This window comes from Odocoileus virginianus, chromosome 15 (assembly GCF_023699985.2).
Source record: "Odocoileus virginianus isolate 20LAN1187 ecotype Illinois chromosome 15, Ovbor_1.2, whole genome shotgun sequence".
NCBI lineage: Eukaryota > Metazoa > Chordata > Mammalia > Artiodactyla > Cervidae > Odocoileus > Odocoileus virginianus.
This window is the reverse complement of record NC_069688.1, coordinates 13,940,590-13,963,924: the sequence shown is the minus strand read 5'-3', so window position 1 is coordinate 13,963,924 and position 23,335 is coordinate 13,940,590. Positions and strand designations below refer to the sequence as shown.

Below are 23,335 nucleotides of genomic sequence, written 5' to 3'. Positions count from 1 at the left end.
TTTTAAAAATGAAGAAAATTATGAAATATATTAAATGATAATAAACGTTATGGAGAAAACTAAAGTAAAAGGTGGCTGAGGAGGACTGGAGATGTGCTGTTATCTATTTAATTTATTTATATTGGTTGAGTGACCACCCATAGGGCTAGGACTTTTCAGCCTCTGCTTTTTTATTTTTTTAATCTATTTTTAATTGGAAGATAATTAAATTCTTTACAATATTGTGTTGGTTTCTGTTGTACAATGTGAACAAGCCGTAAGCATACATAGATCCCCTTCCTCTTGAGTCTCCCTCCCAGCTCTGCCCCCATCCCCCCACCTCAGGTTATCACAGAGCTCTGAGCCGAGCTCCCTGTCTCACAACCGATTCACTCGTTCCGTGTATTCAGTGGCATTTATCGAGCGCTTCCTATGTGTGCGGCATGAATCTACATATTGGGGATAGACTGATGAACAAGACAGACAAGCTTCTTTCTTCCATGGAGATTATATTCTTGCTGGGGAGACAGACAATAAACAAGAAATCATGCAGGATAATGTCAAAATAGCAATTCTTTGCAACAAATAAACCAAGATAATAGGCTGGAGAGAGAAGGGGGAGCAGTGGCTAGGTTGGACAGGGAAGTTGGCGAAGGTCACTCTAAGTGACAGGGGGTGGAATGAAGGGAACCTGCTACACAGAGGTCTGGGGAAAGGCACTCAAGGTCAAGGGCACAGCAAGGGCCAAAGTCGTGGGGCGGGAACAAGCTAGGCCGGGGGGATGCCTTGGTTCATGGAACAGAACAAAGCACATTCAGGAGGCAAAACCAAGGCCCAGGCCAGGCGCAGATGAAACTGTGAAACAGGAAATGTTCACAGTGACTTCCTCTTTCTTTAGCTACCTCGTCCTCCGCTACTGGTGGTTCCCTGGCCTCATTTCATCCTCAGGCTCTTTCTCTTTCAGACTGCCTCTCAGAAAAAGATGTGACAGGGGCTTCCTTGGTGGTTCAGTGGTTAAGAATCCACTCTGCAGGGGACGTGGGTTCAATCTCTGGTCAGGGAACAAAGCTCTCACAGGCCGTGGGGCAACTAAGTCCATGTGCCGCAACTGCTGAGCCTGCACGCCACAACTAGAGCAAAGCTGACACGTGGCAACCGAGACGCGAAGCTGACAATAAATAAGTAAATAGATAAGTAAATATATATATATTTTCAAAAAGATGTGATAGCTTGTCTATAGTAAAAAACGATAAGGCTAGAGAGGTTTTATTCCCACTAAGAGTATTTGTGTGTGCCTGTGTACTCAGTCATGTCTGATTCTTTGCGACCTATGAAGTTTATGACCTGTGACCTATGTAGCCCACCAGGCTCCTTCATCCATGGGATTCTCCAGACAAGAATACTGGAGCGGGCTGCCATTGTCTCCTCCAAGGGCTCTTCCTGACCCAGGTATTGAACCCGCAGTCCCTTGCATCTCCTGCATTGGCAGGCAGATTCTTTACCACTGTGCCACCTGGGAAGTTCCAAGGGTATTTATACTTCAACTAAAATGATTTAATTATGAAATTTGATGCATCAGCTGCTTGAGTGTTGGGAGTACCTGATTGGTGTGGGAGGATATTAATTTCCTATGGACATGGTAACAAATTATTGCAAATGTAGTGGCATATAACAACACAAATGCATTATCTTAAGAGTTCTGGAGACTAGAAGTCCAAAATGAGTTGGCCGGGCTAGGATCTTCTTGGAAGCTTTGGCGGAGAACCTGTTTTTCTTTTCCAGATCCAAGAAGGTGTCCATGTTCCTTGCCCTGTGGCTCTGTGTCACTACATCCTCTGTTTCAGTTGCCACATCTTCATCTCTGACTCTGGCTTTCCCACCTCCCTCTCCTAAGGACCCTGGGATTACATTGAGCCTGTTCAGATAATCTGGGATAATCTCCCATCTCAAGATCGTTTGCTTAATCACATCAGCAAAGTCCCTTCTGCCTCCTGAGGTTAACATATTCTCAGGTTCCGGGGATTGAGACATGGACATTTTGGGAGTCATTAATCTATCGACCACAGGGAGTAATATTCCGGAGACCGTGAAATTAGACCAGATAACTCCCTACTTTCAGGTTGTTTCTGCTCCTTATTTTTATTGAAGTTGTGGGAATGAAATAGTTCTGTAGTCTTTCTGAAGGGCAGCTTCTCAAGACACCTGAGTAATTTTCCTTAGTCCACACTGGTAAAGCCAGAGAAGACCAAATCTCATTGCACTTGTAATTTTAAACATATTATTTATCCATAAAGTTAATTTGAATGGTAGCTTCTGGGATGGGGCTTCTAACACTCTGCAGTTTCTGACCTCTCTGAAACTTGAATGGCAAAGTCCTACTGAAGCAGAAAATGACCAGAGGCCTGAGTCAAGGACCTAAAAGGATGGACATTACTGTTTACCAAGGCTCCATGGGGACTTTCCTGATGGTCCAGTGACTGAGTCCAAGTTCCCAATGCAGGGGGCCTGGGTTTGATCTCTGGTCAGGGAACTAGATCCCATATGCCACTGGCAACCAAGAATTCACATGCTGCAACTAAAAAAAGATCACACGTGCTGCAATTAAGAAGACCCAGTGCATGCCTGCATGCTCAGTTGCTTTCAGTCATGTCCCACTCTTGACTCTTTGTGACCCTATGGACTGTATCCCGCCAGGCTCCTCTGTCCATAGTATTCTCCAGGCAAGAATACTGGGGTGGGTTGCCACTTCCTCCTACAGGGGATCTTCTTGACTCAAGGATGGAACCCGTGTCTCCTGCATCTCCTGCATTGGCAGGAGGATTCTTTACCGCTATGCCACCTGGGAAGCCCATTTGTTTCAACTCATCAGACATAATGAGGTCTCTGCTATGTGTTGGACTGGCCTGCTGCTGAGCTGTGCCCTAGGCATTAGAAAACTTTCCCAGTTATATATCTGGCATGTGTGTAATAGAATATTATTTAAAACCATTGTTTAAAACTGAAATGTAGTCACAAAAATACTGAACTGGTCTATGGCTACTTGCCAGTAACAAAGGTCATGAATTTGCTAAGCCAGTGTAACAAATTCTGGACGAAAGTGTTCAAAAATTCCTTCCCAATAGAATTGAAATTAAGATAGGCTGAATTTCTGCCTTTTAAAATTGACTCTGGAGACATTTGTAAGGAGTAGAGCAGCTGTATGCAAGAATGTTTATCTTAGATTCTCTGGCAGCCTCTCCCACATCAGCACCAGCTGTTTAACATTCAGTTCCCTGAAGCCCAACCATGTAAGAATCTGGACCTTTGTGGGAACTGCTTGGTGGTCCAGTGGTTATGACTCTGTGCCATTCACTGCTGAGGACCCAGCTTCAATCCCTGGTGGGGGAACTAAGATCCTGCAAGCTGCAGGGCAGTCCACAAAACAAAACGAGAATTTGGACCTTTGAAGGACAGCCCAGTTGTTTCTCTCGCACCAGATGCAACAACTACCAGTTGGAGTGAAGGATCACTAGCCCTTTGCTCTACCACTCCACTCTGGGGACAGCTGACTCACACATTCCTTCATGACCTGGACCCCTTCCCCCTGGCCTCGGTTCAGGCTTGGCTATTGGGGGGCCCCCGGGACCTCACTGCTCTTGCACTTTTAAAAGTCGACCATGGCCCCTATCCCAAGTCGTTCCTTCTAGGTATCACACCCGGGTGCCTGTAACGGCCTGCTCCAGGGCCACCCGGGCTCACATTTGGGGAAAGTGGGTCATCCAGTAATGACATTACAAACCCAACTGATTCATCCAGAGACTAACAGAGGGATACGAGGCGCGCGGTCACGGAGTCACTATCCGGGTACCACCCGGCTCCACTTGCCTGGTCCACTTGCGTGCAGGGGGCTGGGCAGCAGGCCAGTCCCGGCCCCGCCCCTCGGTCCCACTCCGGCGAGCGGAAGTGACGCACACCCGAAGCCATTTCCGGCCAGCCCGAAACTAGGAAGAAACTTGGAGCCGCCGAGGTTCCCAGCCGCCCCTCTCCGCAGCTCCCGTGCCCCGTGGCCCGGGCCGCGCCGAACTGTCGGGAGCCCAGGCCATGGGGCAGCCCGGGCCGTCCGCAGTGTGAGGTGCGGGGCCTCCCGCGAGCTCCCCGGACGGGCCGAGGGCTGGCAGGCGGGAGGCGTCGTTCCAGCGGCGATCCCGGCCGCTGCCGCCCGCCCAGGCTCCGGGCATCATGAACATAGACGTGGAGTTCCACATCCGGCACAACTACCCCTGGAGCAAGCTGCCGGCCAACGTGAGGCAGGTACGGAAGCTGGGGACCCGGTCCCGCCCCGCCGCCACCTGCTCGCGCGCCTCTGGGCTCACTCCCGGCCTTGTCGCCGCTAAAGGTCTGGTTTTAACCGACCCCAGACCCGCGGATGGGGAGGGGGTGGCTCTGGGGCCACAAGGGCAGGATGGGGTTGTTGAGAAATGGGATGGCATGGTGTCCGCTGGACTCGCCTGGCGCCTTCGCACGCGGTCTCCGTTTCACCAGGCACTGGGCTAGACTAACCTTCGAAACAAATTTGAAACACAGCTCCTGATCTTGAGAACTTGGGGATGGTGGCAAAGGGACGAGAAACAAATGACTGCGTTACAGGCTAATAGCTGCTCACACGAACCAGCATCATAGTATAGGGGACTCAGAAAATGTCAATGGAGCATCGGGAGGATGTGTAGGAGAGGCATTTAAAATGGGTTTTAAAAGACAAATAAGAGATAGCTAGAAAAGAGGGGGATTAAAGATTTTCCAACGAGAGAGAAAGTTATTTTAAAGAGCTTAGATGAGCGAAAGCGTGCTTTCACAGTCTGGAGGTGGGGCTTGGTTAGTGCTTGGGGGGTGGGAGCTGTCAGGGCCGGATTTTGTAGAGCTTTTCTGCTTTCTTTTGTTGGACTTTAGCCTCCCAAGGAGATGGCTTTATTAGAGATGTTGCAACAAGAGAGTGACAAGGAGGTTTGGTCTTTTTCTTCCCCCCCTCAGAAGTAGTTCTCAAGTGCTTGAGTGTCATTTTTACTCAGTTTCCCAGACACCTATTTAACACCTACTATGTACTACGCCTTGTTTTAGGTGGGGGTAATTTGCAGCAGTCAACACAAGAAAGCCCTGTCTTCATGGAGCTTAACATTTTAGAAAAGAAAGACAGTAAACAAATGAGTAGATATGTGGTATGGCGAGTGGTGTTGAAGCTTATGAAGGAAGTGATGAATGCTGTAAAGGAGGGACTGTTTTTCTCTGGTCATTGATTGACCTTCAGGTTCCCACCATTTTACTTGGTTGGGAGTGAAATTTTGTTTTCCATTGGTTCTGAACACTGGCATATTTGGAGGGTTTGGGGTGGTGGTGGTGATAGTATAAAGATTGTTACTTTGCCTCCTCTCTCAGCTTGGGGTCTTAGTTCCAGGTAATGAATAATTTAAGGTTCTGGCACTGTATCATGTGGCAGAGAAAATGCTTTCACTTCAAGATACCAAAACCCAAGAAAGTGGAAAGATAAATTTAAGGAACCCTGAATTCTTGGGTGGCAGGGGCTGCCCTTGTGACATTAATCTTGAGCAGGAAGAAGAAAGCCCTAAACCTGGAGGAATAAGTTTCTCTTGTTAAGCTTGAATGAGGACCTTGATGGACACTTTCTGTTTTTAGAGTTTTGTGTGGCATATGGCAAGACAACTGGAAGAACCAGTAATCCTTTGTTTCCATGTTTACTCTTCCTTTCACAACAATAAATGTAGCTTAATAGATACGAGATGGCTGATTCCATTATGTCCAACAGAAATAATCGATCTTAATTAGTGTTGGCAAAAGCCTTTCTAAACTTTAGTCACAACTATTAAAAATAATCTCCAAACAGTGTTATAATCTGGTACAAACATAACATTAAAACTTCTTTTGCTAACATCAATTAAAAGAATTGATGTTTTAGCTTAGGATAAGCTTCCACTTGTTGAAGGTGTTGCAAAACCCCTCTGTACGAATTACTTCGTGGACTTAGCCTTGCTCTGTTTTCGTAGGTCAGGCTCTACCTTGGTTTACTACATCAGCTTTCTCTCTGGTCTCTTGCCTTCAGAAAAAGACCCTCCTGTCCATTCCCTATACTATACCGGGGTAAGGTTCTAAAATGCAAACACAGCCCTTTTACCACTTGTCTCCATAGATTACTTGTTGCTTCTTCTTGAATCCAGATGTTAACTCCTCCAGGAAGGTTTCCCTGACTTAAATCTAGAATGGTTGACCCCCAGCACTGTATCTCGTCTCTAGGGTTGTAGTTGTCTTCCAGTAAATATTTTTGGAGTGAAGGAATGATAGCATCAGTTTGATATTTTTTTTTCCTGGAGCTAAAGCTCAGTCAGTTTAAAAGTGGGGACTAGTCCTGGTGTGAAAAGAATTTGGATTTTTTTTGGTGTTAACAGATACTAAGTATTTTGATAGGAGTTTCCAGTAGGTTTTGAGGCATTTAATTTGGAAGTGATTCATTTCTGAAAGCTGGGGGAAGGTGATTCAGATTTTTTTTAATTTTTAAAATAATTTAAAAAATAAAAAATTTTTATATAAATAAGGTGAAAGGTTTTTTTACTTGGTGTGAGCTATACTAGACTTCCAAGAATATATTAAAAAGTTGTGGATCACACCATTGTTTGAGGATTTGGGGGGGATTTTTGAGGATTTGAGGACTACTGGTAAAACTATAGGTTTACCCGTATTCATTGTTCAAAACAGTTCATAGTTGTTTTATTTGAAGGGAGCTTTTATGATATGGTTCTGTGTGATCCAAGGAGGGTCAATTAAAAAAAAAAAAAACTATGTACTTCTTTGGGGGGTACACATTGGGATGGGATTTGTGGAGCAAAAGCTTTAGAAAAAAATGCTTTATGCTAATCTGATACACAGTGGATGTTTTACAGCCAGTTTCTGTGGCACTCCATCTGTTACAGTTCCTTTTATATGCAGCCCAGCTTCATTTATCAGACCTGGTTGGAATTTCTGCAGGGTCAGCACTGTCTCAGAGTAAAATGACCTTTCTTTAGTTGCCTCCTATAGAGGCAACAGTGTTTTAAAGTGTGAATGGTGGGAAATTTGGGGTAGGGGTGGAAGAGAAGGCAAAAAATCTTTGTGAACAAAGCAGTTAATATTTTATGTACCAGGGTAGTGAAGAATAGAATCAGCTTTTAATGTAGCTTTTAGTTATTTGTGCGTGCACATATGTATTGATCAGAACCAGTCATTACTTAATGACTATGGCAAAGACTTAGATGTTTAATAGCTCTATTCTCTAATTAGCTTACAAATAACAGGGCCCTTATATTTTGTGTAAGTGGTTTGATTTACACTTTGTATCCTGGAGTTAACCAGGAACAGAATTTTAAAGGAAGAAAATGGTTGTAAGTTAGGGTAAATTAAGGGACTTATTTTGAAACAGAAGAGCAAATCCTCAAGTTTGAGAGTTGCTAAGATTTTAGCAGATTGTCTGCTGTGTGAGTGAGTGTGTGTGTGTATGGGTGTTTTGTGTTCCTTGAAGAAGAGACTTTTATTTGGCAGTAGAGCTAGAGGAGATCCTTTAAAAGTTTTACAGAAAGCCTGGTATTTTGAATCCCCTAAATATCTTCAGTCCTGAGCTTGGCTTTGGGGCTGCATCAGAGATGGGAGAGCAGTTTCTCTGTGATAAACTTTAACTTCTAACTACCTGTTATGTTAAAGTGGATGAAAATAATGTAAGCACATGTATTTCAGCATTTTAGTTTTCTCACATTATGTCCCTTTTTTCTTAAAATGCTACCCACCAATAGTTCCAGTTATGTACCAGTTAAATGTGTTTCATCTGTCTTATGAAGATGGCCTTAAATGAAAGTATGTATGTGGACATTTACCTTGGTTTTCAAAAACCTATGAGTAAGATGTATAGTAACTGAATCCTCTGATCTTTTCTGTCATTAACCTCTTCAGTAGCTCAGTCGTGTCTGACTCTTTGCGACCCCATGGATTGCACCACACCAGGCCTCCCTGTCCATCACCACCTCCTGGAATTTACTCAAACTCTTGTCCATTGAGTCGGTGATGCCGTTCAACTATCTCATCCTCTGTCATTCTCTTCTCCTCCTGCCTTCAATCTTTCCCAGCACCAGGATCTTTTCCAATGAGTCAGTTCTTTGGCATCAGGTGGCCAAAGTATTGGAGCTTCAGCTTCAGCATCAGTCCTTCCAATGAATATTCCATTAATCTCTTAAGATGCTTTTTATAGTATGTTGGAAAGATCATGGCTAATTAGAAGGGGGATAGCAGTTACATATTAAATGAAGTTTATGGTCTCACATTGAATGTAATGGTAACTCTAATCAGACCAGCTTACACTTTGTTTTCATGAAAAACCAATTTTGAACTTAAAACACTTAAGTTCACAGCTAGAAAGTATTTTGCTCATTAAAAAATATATTGGAAATTTAGGCAACTCTTATTTTCTAGAATTGTCTAAATGTCTTCTAATGAGACAGTTAGATGACATTTTTAGGAAATAATATTATTTAGAGGTACATTTGAAATATACATTCCTCAGAAATCTTAATTTTTAATAATCATAACCTTCAGCTATAAGTAGTTATCAGACAGGGATCTGTTCTTAGTGGCCATTCTTAAATTTAAAAAAATGTAGGTGCAAGAAACCATCCATCCTATTCACACAAATTGGAAACTGGCAAGAAGGAAATTTTTTTTTTTTTTGGAAATTTTTTATTAGTCAAATTTAGTTTTTAAGTGCAGTTATGCTCTCTGACTTCTCTTTATATATATATATATACATACATATATACACACACACACACACACACACACACATATAAAATACTTTAGATAGAATCAGTAAATCCTTTTAGAGAGGCAGACTGAAGATAAACACATTGTTTTTTTTGCTCTAATACCATTGCAGAAAAGTTTGTGTGATAAAGTTTAAGAAAACCTTTACTCAGTTCTTGAACTTAGAGATTCCAGGATAAAATTGAGGGGCATGGTATTGAAATTTTAAGGAGGGAGAGTTATGTTGGTTTAGTTATTTAAAATCTATTTGAATTTTTTTTTTTTTTTTTAGAGTCTTGGAAATTCACAGAGAGAATATGAGAAGCAGGTTGTCCTGTACAGTATCCGTAATCAGTTACGATATAGAAATAACTTAGGTAAGTAGAGAGATTTTTACATTGAGATAGAATTGACTGTTACTGAGTTAACATTTTCATAAATCTCTCCTATGTTTTCACCGTATTTCATAGTACTGAAATCGTTCATGTACAGGCTTTATGAAATTCTATAATGACCCATTACACCTAACAATAATTTACATTAGCAAGTAGATTTTTCTTTCTAATTCCAATGAAAATTATTTTTTAGAGTCTTGTTTATAGATTTATTTTACCTACAGAGTACTAATTTCGATTCAGATGTCCTCTTTTTTACTTTTTGTGAGAAAATATGCCAGAATTACATTACTTCTTGATTTTTGACTTTGAGTTTTTTGTTTTCTATAAATTTTCCAAATAATGTAACTTTAATAAAGCCTCTTTCTATAATAATTGGAACAAATTTTAAACATAATTGGCTCCATGTTTTTTGAACTTCTCTTTTTTAATGTTTGACTTTTATCTGTCAGATTATTCTGCTGCCCTGCTGATCTTCCCTCCCATTTGTTACTGTTATTTTAAACATAGTATTTCAGAGAGAGGTTTTCTATGTGAAGTGTGTATTCTATGGAACTCAGAGATCTTTTTACATTTAAAGCACAAAGGCCAGCAAATAATTTTTTAAAATAGACTTGATTTCATAGAAAGCTACCATTCAGATTGGCTATTTTGTAAAGTATCATACTAAGGGGTTGGATGGTTTATAGCTTATGGTTGGGGGGTGGGGGTGGGGAGACATTCCATGCTCGCTTTCTTTGCTTTTTGATTTGTTAAGAATTACTTTTGTACTTATCTGTCCCATTATACATTTTACTTATATTCTCTGAAGTGTGTTTCTTGTGCTATAATTGTTTCTTTGTTCCAGCTTAGGTTTTTTTTTTTCTCTTCCAGTTTACATATTTTTATTTTTAATTAATACTAGCTTGTAAAGAATTTAACATTGCATTTACAACACTAACTTGTAAAGAATTTAACATTGCATTTACTGGTAAGACGTCAAATAAAACTGGAGAATTTCCCTTTGTCTCCCAGTTAAGCATGTCAAGAAAGATGAACGCAAGTACTACGAGGAACTGTTGAAGTACAGTCGAGATCATCTCATGCTGTACCCTTATCATTTATCAGACATCATGGTAAAAGGCCTGAGGATAACACCATTCTCATATTATACTGGGATCATGGAGGTGAGTTTACAGGATGTATGAATCTAGGGGAGGGATGAGACTTCATGTCACGGACACTTTGTGGACGGTGACCAGCTTTGTGGCACCCAGCCACAGTGGACATTGTTTCTGAACTGATGGTGTAAAAAGCACAGTTGTTTACAAGGTAGCTGTTGTGCTACAAGTTGTTGTCCTAGCAGTGTTTTCACAGTGGGGAAGTATCTGTCCTTATTCTGTGTTCTTGAAGATGTTGTTGACCCCTTCTGCTGCTATAGGTTAATCAGTCATTTATGTTAGCACAGTTTGTATAAAATTGATTGCTTTTAATACGTGGTTAAGGTTGAAAATGTGGCTGACAGAATTGAATATTAAGCTTTGAAGCTTAATGTATTTAGCTATGTGCTAACTGTAGAAAGACTCATTGATGATATAGACTCAACATTATATAATGCATGTGTCAGAAGAATAGAAATAGATTACTGGTCCTGACTGCTAATCTTTCTGTGATTATTAACTTTTAGATGTTAGCCTTTCCCCAAAAGCAGTGTATAGGCTTGTGTTGAATAGCCTTAAGTACTAGTTTATATACTGCTTTTAAGGGAGCTTTATGTAAAAATGGGCAGTATTTATCTGGTATTCACTGGTGATTTAATTCTGTTTGAGTGCTGCTGTGCTGGGCTCACCGGCCCCTTGAAGAGCAGAGGGCACACAGAACTGAAGGAGCTGGGCGCCTGCAGTAGAGATGAGGCTACCTGCCGTTAGGATAAGGCTGCCTTCACAGGAGCTCCCTCTGCCTGTCTTCTTAGGCCCCCTTTTCAAGGCACTGCTACCGCCCCGTGTCTCCTGTCTCTCTGTTTTGGAGGAAATAGAAAGTAAAGGTTGAGGCCTGGCAGCGGGGTTTCTGTCAGTCCTTTTCCCTGGAACCAGGGCAGCATAAAGAAGGTGGCAGCTGAGCAGTACATACAGTGGTTGTCGCTGTCTCTGATATTTTCCTGGTGTCCTCCACAGGTGTGGGCGAGATAACAGTGAGATTTTGTCCCAGTTTCCAGCTTTCAGTTGCATCCATATGCTTGCTATTCTCTGGTTTCTGTTCTTAAACCGCTGGGTGTAACTTCTGGGTTGAAAATCGGTCTTATCCCCACAGTAAACAGCTGGTTTATTACTGGAGAAGCAGATGAGGGTTGGAAGAAGCCAGATGCTGACTTTGTGTTGCTGGTTGCGACTTGGAGGAGCCAAGACTACCAAGTGGTTAGGTCTTTGTTGGCAGTGCCGGGACCCACTGTCAGGCCTTCTCTCGGGATTCTCTCTTGTCCTGGGGTAGGAGTCTGGGATCAGGTATGAAGTGTGGAGAGCCTGCAACCCTGAGCTCAAAGGGAGGTATTCCTTGCATAGCCTCTGCAGGGCGGAGGTTGCAGGGCAACTGTCTGGGCTTCATAGCACTGTGAGGAACCCAGACTGGAAAGCCTGACCCTCAGTTACTAGACAGGAGACCACGTGGTATGTGCCGCTCTGTGACATGTGTGCACAGGTTGCCAAACTCTGATCTCAGTGTTTTCTATAAGGACGTTTTGCATTTAACATTTACTTTTTTTTTCTTTATAAAAGGACATTATGAACAGTGAGAAAAGTTATGATTCATTGCCCAATTTCACTGCTGCTGACTGTAAGTATTACTCTGAGCCAGGTAATGTTTAGTGTCTTTGCGCACGTGTGCTCTTGTCTGTGTTGTAATGTGTGGATTTTAACATGAAAGATGAGAACATAAGCAAGATTATTGATTATTTTATCAGGTGTTACAAGTCAAGTATGAGATTTAGTTTTAAATGTCTAAGAGAGGGATATTTTGGAGTGGCAGAATCAGACAAATGGGACTAGTCACTTTCTAGACAGTGAAGTTCCTTTTCATACTTGGGCTGTGGTATATACTAAATGAGGAAGAAAATTCACTCAGTATTTTTGCAGCACAGTACATGGTTTTTACTAACAAAATTTGCTTTTTTTTTTAAATTATACTTATTTTAATGAAGTGTGTCTATTTGAAATGTGACAGTTCTGTTGTGTTAAGAAGAAACTTTTGCTGAGAAGTACACTTTGACTTCCTGGAATTGGGAGGACTTCTGCTTTTAAAAAATTTTCTCATTTAGCATTGTCAAAAGTGTCAGCATGAATTTATCTCTCCCAATTGGTTTTCTTTTGTATTTCGTTTGAAGACTTCTTTTTAATTTGATCCTAATTGTCAGTAATAATCAAAAGAGGAACAAAAGTCAAAGGTTTTTTCCTTGTGTGTGTACTGACTTTTCAAGATGTATTAAATGATTTTAAAAGAAAGACTCTTTCTTTTAGGTCTAAGGCTTCTTGGCATAGGAAGAAACCAATACATTGATCTGATGAATCAGTGCAGATCATCAAAAGTAAGCTAGTTGTTTCTCTTTCTCATTTCTTGTCCCTCTTATCACACAGTCTTGTTAAATGTATAAGTAGTAGAAATAATGAATTGTGATTTCTTGGATCAAATAAAATATGCTTAATACAGAAATAATACAAAAACAGCTCATCAATATCTTTAGGTTATAGCTTAAGTGCTTACTGAATTTAAAATGTTTAAGGCATAGGATGCTTCCTTTATTTTTAAAAATCTGCTCCATTGATTTTCTAACCTGTCATTCCACTCCTATGGTTCAGTTTATGAGTGAAATTGATACACATTTTCACCTGGGTTTCTTTTTAATATCTGGATTTAGATTCAGATTTAATGATAGTGTTTTGAAGTAATTTATTTTGAAATAATTTAAGAATGACTTTCTCCATTCAGTATATCTAAAATACCTTAGATTTTAAAATGTGAGAATTTTAAGATATTTAGCCTATTAGAAACGATCTTGTTATAGCATGATTAATAAAAAAGAAAATAGTAATTTTAGATTGATTGCAAATTCTCAGATATTTGAACCATTGCAGAAATTTTTCAGAAGGAAAACGGCACGTGATCTTTTACCAGTAAAGCCAGTGGAAATTGCCATAGAGGCCTGGTGGGTGGTGCAGGCCGCATATATCACAGAAGATGACATAAAGGTAGGTATCTTTAGAAATTAAGCATTTTTATTTTAAAAAAATTATATTTAACTATAGTTGCAGAACTTTTTAAAAAACGTGACACAATTTGGTGTTCCTGAAGGAAATTAAACTTAAATTCAAAATTGTAAATGATCTCAGTAGCTGAGAATATTGGAAAGTTTCGAAAATACTCTTCATTAATGAGAGAGACTTGATGTGGTTCATGTCCGGTCATCTGGGGATTTAATTAGATGGATGTTTCATGTACAGTTGACGTGATGCCGAAACTACCAGCAGGAACATTGATAACACTTTTTGAGCGCTTATTGTATGCTCAGGGTGCCAGACACTGTTCCAAGTGCTTTTTATATTGTCTCATTTGATTCTCATAACAACCCCAGTGGTGTGGGGTTGTTTGTAGCCTATTTCACATGTGAGGAAAATGAACACAGAGAAGTGAAATAATGACTCCAGTCACAGTGGAGTAAAGTCCAGGGTTTTATTTCGGACAGTTTGCTGTGCTCCTAAATCACTGTGTTGAAATAGTGTACTCAAGTGTTAGGTGCTTGATAGAGCACTAAGGTCAAGATCAAGGGAAATGCTATTTCCAGTGGTCAGACCACATTTGTTACAAGCTATATACATTTAAGAAGAGATGTTGATTTAGAGGAAGGAGGTGGAGCAGTAGACGAGGTGCCTAGAGACCAGTCATATCCCTGTGGCTGAAGGAATTAAGTGAGCATGTGGACTTCTTTTTAATTTGCATTTTACTTTACTTCCAAGGACAGAATAAATCCACTGAGTGCAAGGCTTAGAAATTCTGCTTCAGTGCATTTACTTCCAAGCAAAGATATCAGACTCTTTCATAAGATAGTGATTTTGTCACTGATAATAATCCTGTGCCGTGTGAAGTAATTTTTGATTTTAGAGATTCAGAATCAGTATGTTGATCAGATTCCAATTCAAAAAGGGTGAATAAATATTAGTATTTATTAGTGAACATGTTACTTATCAGCAAGTATCGGCACTTAAAATTACTTTGTTTTATGAGTTCTGTTGATAGCATACTTTGACACCTTAACTGATGGTTATGTGCATAGCCTTTTCTGTTTGAATTCTAGAGTAAAGAATGAATACAACAGGAGGTTCATTTAATTAATGACATATAATCATTGGTTTAAACGTAGATAGATTTGAGGAGACTTATCAATTAGTTAATTTGGACAGAACTTAATTGAAAATATTTTGCTTTTCCTAGATATGCACTTTGCCTGAGAAATGCGCTATTGATAAGATCATTGATGCAGGCCCTCAACTCTCTGGATCACTAGATTACAATGTAGTCCATAGTAAGTGGTTAGTAGAAATGGTCTTCTGTCAACATAAAAACTTATTTTAAGCCATCAACAATTAGTAGCAATTATTTATCAATTAGGTAAGAGTAATAATATTTCCTAAGGTGTGGTATTGTTTGAAATGTGACCTTTGTTCATTGTTTTCCAGTGTGGCTGTAATTAGTCACATAGATTAGAAATTTATGTGAATGAATCATAAGAAAAATTTTACAGTTCTGAGCATTTGAGGGAAATCAGGATTTTGAAAGCTTTGATAATATTTTTTTTCTTCTGTCTTGTCTTTTTCACATACCATTAAGTTGTAAGAATCTTTATGGAAAATCAAGAATAAAGTTTTTATTTTATTTTTTTAACTACTAATGTTTACTGTTTCATCTAAAACAAGATACTTTTGCTTCTATAGGTTTATATAACAAAGGATTTGTTTATCTGGATGTACCAATATCTGATGACAGTTGTATAGCAGGTGAGTATGTGGAATATTTCTCAATGTTTTTTGAATGGCTGCTAGGTGCCGGCACTGTGTATCACCCTAATAAGTTAGACACACATCATCTTGCGACTTTTGTATTAGAATTTTTCAAAGAAAACCATTTTCTTCCTCATTATGTTACAGCACATTGTGGTGATTTTACTTAAATTCCTCCTTTTTATCTTATGGTGATGTAAACACTGTATTAAAATAGAAATGCAAGGTAAATTTCTTACAATCCTAAATCAGTGTCTTTATAAATTTATGTCACCTTTTAAACCTTGTTCACTGCGTAAGTTTCTGCATGTATTCAGTAGTGTCATAGAACTGTATGTTGTTCATTTTTACCAGACATATCTGTGTCTTTTTTTTTCATGTGATGACCATCGTTTTTGGCTTATCTCTTCCTCCTTTCTTCACTCCCTCCCCAAGGTAAACCAGTACTAAGACCCTTGTGTATTTCAATTTGGGGCTTCCCAGGTGGCTCAGTGGTAAAAAATCCTGCCAGTGCAAGAGACACAGGTTTGATTGGAGAAGGAAATGGTAACCTGCTCCAGTGTTCTTGCCTGGGAAATCCATGGACAGAGGGGCCTGGCGGGCTACAGTCTGTGGGGTTGCAAAAGAGACACCATTTGGCGACTAAACAACAAACGAACAAGAACAACAGGCTTTCAGTTTACTAAACCATTCCTCTGTTGCTGGTTATTTAGATCATTTCCTTATTTATTTATTTTGGTGATGTGGTTAACATCTTTGAACACAGTAGAGCTTTTTTTCTATAGGTTAGATTTCTTATCAATTTGTAGAAGCACTTGTTACATTAAGGTTATGTGATGTAAGTGCGTTTTCCATCATATCTTTTAGCTATTCTTGTTTGTGATATCATCTGCATTCTAAGATATTTGTGTAATCAAATATATAGAGTGTCAAAAAATTCCGGGGACCTTACTGTTAACACCTGAGTGATAGGGCTTATTACAAAAATACTCCCTCACATCGGGTTGTCATGCTCCAGTGTCCTGACCTTTATGGTTTGTTTGTGTTTATATGTGTTTATGCCCAGGCCTTCCTTGTCCTTTGTTTTTCTAAAAAATAATTTCCTTTGCTATTTTCAGGTATTTTTCTTTATTTTTATTAATGTCTTCTTGAGTAGACAGTAATTAGGATTATAAAATACTAGACTTAGAAAAGAGTATAAAAACATCAGCTTCTGATGCCTGCCCTGAGTTACTCAGTTTCTCTTTTGGCCACTACTGCTAAGCTGCCTATGTACTCTCTCACAAACGTACTATGCACAAATATATCCTTTTTTGTGTGATTTTATTCTTACATAGATGGTGTATCCAACGCATGCTTTGCTTTTTTAACTTAATATATATTGAAGACTATTCTATATCTCTTTATGTAGAGATGAAGAATTTCTAATTCTTTTTACCCAAATGTAAATTGCGTATTTCTAACCTCTTAGTGCCTTGGTTTCTTCATCTCTAAGATGAGGTATAGTTTTTAACAACTTTTGATATTAAGAGGATTAAGTGAAATTGTATATATGAAGCAGCTAGTAGTATAGTCTGGCATTTAGTAACTATTCAGTAAATTTTGACACTTCTTATTCACATAGTTGATAATGTAGGAAAAGAATTAATTATATTAAAAAAATGGGATTGCTGAAATATTTCTAAAAAGAAACCTTTGATCTTTATCAGTTCTTGGGTGATTAGAAGCATGGGCAGCACCAAATCAGAAAATGCCATGAGACAGAGCGGTAACTTGGGCAGCCTACCCTGCCTGATGTGTACATTGTGGTTCTTCACAGTGTCTTCATTTTGCTCACTTGAGTTTTGTCTTACAGCTCTCTTTTGGGAATGCTTTTAGGTTTTGGGTGCAGTAAGGTCGTGTTAGGGTCAGAGGACACAGGGACACCAAATCCTCCTGTGATCTAGGCACACGTCTTCTTCCCAGAATGCTTTTAAGGGAAGTGTGCCCACAGGGGAGACTGGCCAAGGCAAGCATAGTACCTCTTCATCATGGTCGGGAAGAGCAGCCTAGTAAATCGGAGTAGGGCATCTGGACCAAAGAGATGGAGAGAAGTGAGTATAAACTGCCAGGTGGGCAGTAGCGACTGGGCAGCCTCTTGTGCTGACACAGGTTTTGACCCTCTTCCCATTAAGGAGGATACAGAATAGAAAGCCCCAAAGAGCAAATTACATCAGTGATAAACATGGCAGTCACACATACGGGTTTCCCCTTTTGTCAGGATGGAGCGCGGAAGATGGGAGAAGGGCAGTGAGCTGATACTTTCTGTCCCCCTGGTTTTGTATAGCACGGTAGCTCGAAGCCCTTGTTTCTCTGCTCCAGACCAGGCATCCTGCTGCCTAAGACCAATCAAAAACATAACCCTTGGCAGGTTTCCCCATTCTGAAGAAACCTCAGTCCCCCTGCCTTTCTACTGAGTCCACGCCTGTAAGCACTTCTCTGCCTCAGTAATGCTCAGCGGTCCCTGGGGGTGAAATTACTTTTGTGGATTTATGCTCTGCCATCAGAGTCCACTATGTATAGACAGCATTTTGTATATGACCTTTACTTTGGGAGTTTTAGGAAAACTTGCAGTGGAGTTGATAAAATGAATCAAAAGCTGAATTCATTTCCTAAGTTGGAGGTCTCTTTTTGAATAGATATTTGAATTAAACTTTCTTCTTTTATAAAATTAAATCAATGAGAAACATCTGTTTTTGTTTATTTTAGTTCCTCCTCTTGAAGGTTTTGTAATGAATAGAGTGCAAGGTGATTATTTTGAAACTCTGCTCTATAAGATATTTGTGTCAATAGATGAGCATACTAATGTTGCAGAGGTAAGTGTGACAGCATCTTATGAAAGAATTTAGCCTCAAGATTATAAAATACGTTTGTGTAAAGTAGATAAAATTATTTAATGATATAACTAAAATATTTTTAAAATCCGTACCTGGTTAGATCTTAGACTATTATATACTTAAGTCACTATTCTTAAGTTACTTCCTGCATATGTGTATAGTTATAATTTGGTTGAATAACTTCATATGACTTTATAGTAAAAGCATTGTAAACGACTGATCTAGAATTTTTTCATTTTCAATGAGAGAAAATTAAAGCTAAGTAATTCTAATTAAAATTCTAATTAAAGTAGCTCAAGTAATTATAATTCACACTAAGTTGTTAGGGTCACTGCCTGGATTTGTACTACTATAAGTGTCTTAAAGATACGGAAAGAAGAAAATTCTGCTTACCAAATTTATTTAGTATTTACATTATTAATAATTTAAATTTTGCTGACGATGGATAAGTTATCTATAACTGTTTATTATGATATACTGATAATTCTTAGGATGTAAAATAATTTTTAATTTTATTTTCCAGCTTGCAAATGTTCTTGAGATAGACCTGTCTCTGGTTAAGGTATGTAATTTTCCTACTCTTTTTCACTCGTAATATGAACACTGAATGGATTATAGATTTTTGTCTTGATACTGAGAAGCGGAAGCAGTGAGATGCTTATTAGCTGTCAGAGGAAGCAGAGCAGAGCAAGATCAGAGCCCTGAGCAGTATGCCACCCCGGGGAGTGAGAGCTGTCCTCACCCGGCTGTGCCCAGCATGGAGCAGCCTGACCAGTGCCTTGTATTGAAGTCACAGTGTCTTGGAGTGATGTCAGTTAAAGCAACAACTCCCACTTCTTGTGGGGGGTGGATCTAGGGAGGGCCAAGCCAGAGGGTTGGAGGCTTTCCTTTTTCTGCCTATGTGGAGATCTTAAGGGAAGACCAGGCCTACTGAAAATGTTTTTTTCTGGCTGTGGGATGAGAATATTTGAGGATCTCTATAAACACAGTCCATAATAATTTCTTCTGTCTACAGACATTCAGATAGTCATTTCCTTTATATTTCTTTTAGAATGCTGTATCAATGTACTGCCGATTGGGGTTTGCCCACAAGAAAGGACAAGTAATAAATTTGGATCAGCTTCATTCATCGTGGAAGAATGTTCCATCCGTAAACAGATTAAAGTAACTCATTTATTTAGTATGAGAGTTTTTTGTTTTGGGGGAAAAAATTCAGTTTTCTGTACAAAATTTTACTTATTCAGCAGATTGAACCCTATATATTAGTGGTGTTTAATCTTGTTTGTTTTGGAATTTTTTTTTTAGAATCTGGTGAAAACTATGACACTTTGCCTAGAGAAAAGCTCATACTATATGTTGGCATATAATTTTAAAATGTTCTCAGATTCCCTGAAGCCTGTCCATGGGTTTAGTTAAGAACCTTTGCTGTGGGTGCAGAATATTTTAGGGCTACATCTCAGTTTGGGGCCTGAATGTAAGAGTGGATTTAGGTGAATGTTCGTAACCTCAATACTGACTTCAGTGGCTATTTTTGTTTATGGTCATCTATATGGTTTTTCAAAAGTGACTGTTTTCGTCATTAACAGGAGTACTTTAGATCCACAGAAGATGCTTCTGTCATGGGATGGCGGGGAAAGTAGGAGTCCTGTACAGGAAGCTTCATCGGCTACTGACACGGATACAAACAGTCAAGAAGACCCAGGTTAGCGGTGACTCAGCTTGAGCCTGTCTGCAGATAAGCCATGTGTCTGCACATACACCCATAAAGCTAACTCTCTAGGCTTACGGTTAATCTGTGATTTGGTCTGGATTTTCTTCATTCAGTATGTAGTCTTTGGGTACTTACCATATGCTGCTAGATCTTAGGGGTATAAAACTGATAGGAAATACAATAGTTTCCTTCTAAAAACTTGAGTCTGGAGAGTGTAGCCATAAAAACCACAGCAGCATGAGAGGGGTTTAGGGCGCCTTCATGGAGAAGATGGTTTTGGGGTGAGGATGACTAAGAGTGTGCCAGCTGGTGAGTGCAAGAAGACCGTCGCAGGAAGCCTCCAGGTACAGAGGGGGACAGAGCATAGTGGACGGGGGCTTGCACGTGGTTGTGTGGGGAGAGGAGAAGGGCATAATCAGGCGGCTTCTATTCCTGCCCTCGGTAGCTCTGTTCCCTGGGCCCAGCGACTTGTCTGCAGAGGCTGGGCTAGGTAGTCATTTTGATCTGACAGCGATCAAGTCTTGGTTTATTATTATTTACTGCACAAGTGAATAGCTTAAAAAAAATTTTTTTTTTTACAGTATTGCCTGTATTATGTACTTTTAATTATTAAAACTGAAATGAAATACATTCTCACTGCAAATGATAAGTAATGAACAGTTTTCGTTTACTTGATTTTTAAACTGTGTTTTTTATCCCCCCAGCAGACACAGCCAGTATAAACAGTTTGAATCTGTCTACAGGATACACAAAGCGTATCGCGTTCCTATTTGACTCAACACTTACTGCCTTTTTAATGATGGGAAACCTTTCACCAGTAAGTCAAATTCTTACTTAAATATAAAAATGTTTAACGGTTAGGTACATAATAATTCAGTGTTCGTATATCTTTTTTTAAGTATTGAATTTATTCCTGAAAATGCATCCAGCTTTGTTTTATATTCTTTAGAGGAGTATGACAGCTTTTTAGTGAAGGCTGCTTTTAATTAAAAAATCAACTCTTTATGCACACTTGAGGTTAAATATATTGGAAAGCGTAATATAAAGATAAGATGCTTAGCATTCAGAGGGAAAGCTAGAACTTATTAATAATAGGCTCAAATAAGGTGCATTTCAGTTTTGTTTTTGTTTCTTTATTGCAGAATTTGAAAAGCCATGCAGTCACAATGTTTGAAGTTGGCAAACTCTCAGATGAGTCTCTGGACAGCTTTCTTATTGAACTAGAAAAGGTAAATCTAGGTAGCTTATGGGATGTCAGGGTGTTTGGACTCTTAATTGCTTGATAAAATATCAGTTGTTGGTTATGTAGATTTTTGGTATATTCTTGCTCATTCCTACCTCATTCCCACCCTAATACTGTGGCAGTCATTTAGTTTTAAACATATTGAGTGGATGAATGAATTTTGTGATTTTCAAAGAGTCATTTACCTCATCTAAGCTCTTAGCATAATTTGACTTAATGAGGAAATGGGGTACAGAAATCTTAAAGTCTATGTGCAGTTTTTTTTTTTTTTTTATGTGCAGTTTTTATGCACCTTTCTAAAATAGCCTTTAATTTTTTTTTTTTCTTTTCATCATGACTCTTAAAATCTTCTCTTAAGCAATTTTATTTGAAATTTTTGTTCCGCTTAGTCTGGAACAATGTCCCTGGTTATCATATTTATGTCCACTCTCACTATCCCTTTTAGCATCTTGAAGACTTCAGCCATATTTGTTTTTAGCCATCTTTTTCCCCGTGAGTACAGCCTAGTTTTCCTTAACTCTAAATCTTGATCGCCTTTTTTGGTGTGTTTCATTCCCTGAGTATTTTATTCTGTCTTCTGTGCTTCTTTAAGCAAGTCGTTTGTGTGCCTAATCTGTTCCTTGACTAATAATTTCAGTACCTTCCTTGCTTTAGTGATGAACTCATGTATGTTTAGAAAATGTTTGGTAATTTTATATCTCCTTTATATCTCAAAAAAAAAAACCACCAAACCCAAAAAAACCACCATGACATTTTTTCCTCCCCACCTTCTCCATAGGATTTTTACTTTTTTAGTGCCTGAGATGATCCTTGTTATGAATTTGTCTCCTTAACTTTTATCTTTATATTTTCACTATTTCCTCAATGCTTTTAATATCTTGTTTAGCCCCATTTCTTATTGTGTATCATCTTTTCCAATAAATTTTTTATATTCTAGCACATTTTAACATGTTTTCCAGATTTTTATTTTTCTCACCTCAGCTGGTCTTTGTCAAGTACAGCAAATTGGAAGATCTCTTTTATGCTTTATATAGCTGTATTCTTTTTTACCACATAGACATTCTTGGAAAAGCCCTTTAGTCTGACGTTTAGTTTTTAAAAATAGTTTCTTAGCTATTTTTTAAGAAGCTTCATCTTCATCAAACTTAATTGGCTGATCTTGTTAATGTAATGCAAATATAATTAGTTATTTCCCCCTGTAGACCTGGCCTTCTATTTTCTCTGCTGCTTCTGGCATGTGTGTGCTTTTACATATTAAACGGGTGATTGATTCAGTGTCAGAAGAGCATGCATTAAAATGTAAACCTGGTGAAGGCAGGAGTTCTGTCCACTCCTCTGTCCTTACATCCTAAAGAGGTCATAGCACAGAGCAGGGACTCTGAATCCTTGTTGAGTGATTTGAAGCTGTATGTTCAGCGATACTGAACTGCTGTATTGAGTCACATGCTCCGTTGTCCCTTGCAGAGTTGCGAACAGGGTGATAAAGTAGTGGCATCATTGGTGACCATGGATTAGACTACTTTTCCAGACAAAGCAGAATATACAGATCTTAGACTTTTTTGAGCACCCTGTTTGAATCATATATGGAACATATTATGTCATAATTTGGCATTACTTTGTTGCTGAAGTTGTTAGTTTTACTTGGTGTAATTTCTGTCACCTTTCAAAGTGTAGTCAAATGGAAGCTCAACCAAGATTGAGGTTAATATGTGTTCAGTATTGCCTGGGCAAATTTTTGATTGGCTGATTTTTCAGTTCAGTTCAGTCGCTCAGTTGTGACCGACTCTTTGTTACCCCGTGGACTGCAGCACGCCAGGCTTCCCTGTCCATCACCATCTCCTGGAGCCTGCTCAAACTCATGTCCATCGAATCGGTGATGCCATCCAACCATCTCATCCTCTGTCATCCCCTTCTCCTCCTGCCTTCAATCTTTCCCAGCATCAGGGACTTTTCCAGTGAGACAGTTCTTCGCATCAGGTGGCCAAAGTATTGGAGTGTCAGCTTCAGCATCAGTCCTTCTAATGAATATTCAGGACTGATTTCCTTTAGGATTGACTGGTTTGATCTCCTTGCTGTTCAGGGGACTCTCAAGAGTCTTCTCCGACACCATAGTTCAAAAGCAGCAATTCTTTGGTGCTTGGCTTTCTTTATAGTCCAACTCTCACATCCGAACATGACTGCTGGAAAAAGCACAGCTTTGACTAGACGGACCTTTGTTGGCAAAGTAATGTCTCTGCTTTTTAATATGCTGTCTAGGTTGGTCATAGCTTTTTTTCCAAGCAGCAAGCAGAAAACTAATT

At 39.3% G+C, this 23,335-nt stretch overlaps 1 protein-coding gene across 6 annotated transcripts in view; it reads left to right on the top strand.

Annotated features, from left to right (window-relative positions):
• Nucleotides 1–3,947: 3,947 nt before the first annotated feature.
• Nucleotides 3,948–23,335, top strand: part of FAM91A1 (family with sequence similarity 91 member A1) — a 39,290-nt gene continuing 19,902 nt past the window's right edge. For 3 of the 6 annotated variants that reach the window (XM_020891142.2, XM_070477043.1, XM_070477047.1), the window contains exons 1-14: nucleotides 3,948–4,269; nucleotides 9,080–9,164; nucleotides 10,197–10,348; nucleotides 11,933–11,990; nucleotides 12,671–12,738; nucleotides 13,268–13,399; nucleotides 14,640–14,730; nucleotides 15,140–15,202; nucleotides 17,954–18,060; nucleotides 18,605–18,643; nucleotides 19,133–19,245; nucleotides 19,668–19,783; nucleotides 20,497–20,609; nucleotides 20,935–21,021. In XM_020891142.2, coding sequence (XP_020746801.1) covers nucleotides 4,198–4,269; nucleotides 9,080–9,164; nucleotides 10,197–10,348; nucleotides 11,933–11,990; nucleotides 12,671–12,738; nucleotides 13,268–13,399; nucleotides 14,640–14,730; nucleotides 15,140–15,202; nucleotides 17,954–18,060; nucleotides 18,605–18,643; nucleotides 19,133–19,245; nucleotides 19,668–19,783; nucleotides 20,497–20,609; nucleotides 20,935–21,021 — 1,296 coding nt within the window. In that variant the 5' untranslated portion in view covers nucleotides 3,948–4,197. The remainder of the gene's footprint in view (nucleotides 4,270–9,079; nucleotides 9,165–10,196; nucleotides 10,349–11,932; nucleotides 11,991–12,670; nucleotides 12,739–13,267; nucleotides 13,400–14,639; nucleotides 14,731–15,139; nucleotides 15,203–17,953; nucleotides 18,061–18,604; nucleotides 18,644–19,132; nucleotides 19,246–19,667; nucleotides 19,784–20,496; nucleotides 20,610–20,934; nucleotides 21,022–23,335) is intronic. The other 3 variants (XM_020891144.2, XM_070477046.1, XM_070477045.1) reach the window with 2 other exon arrangements.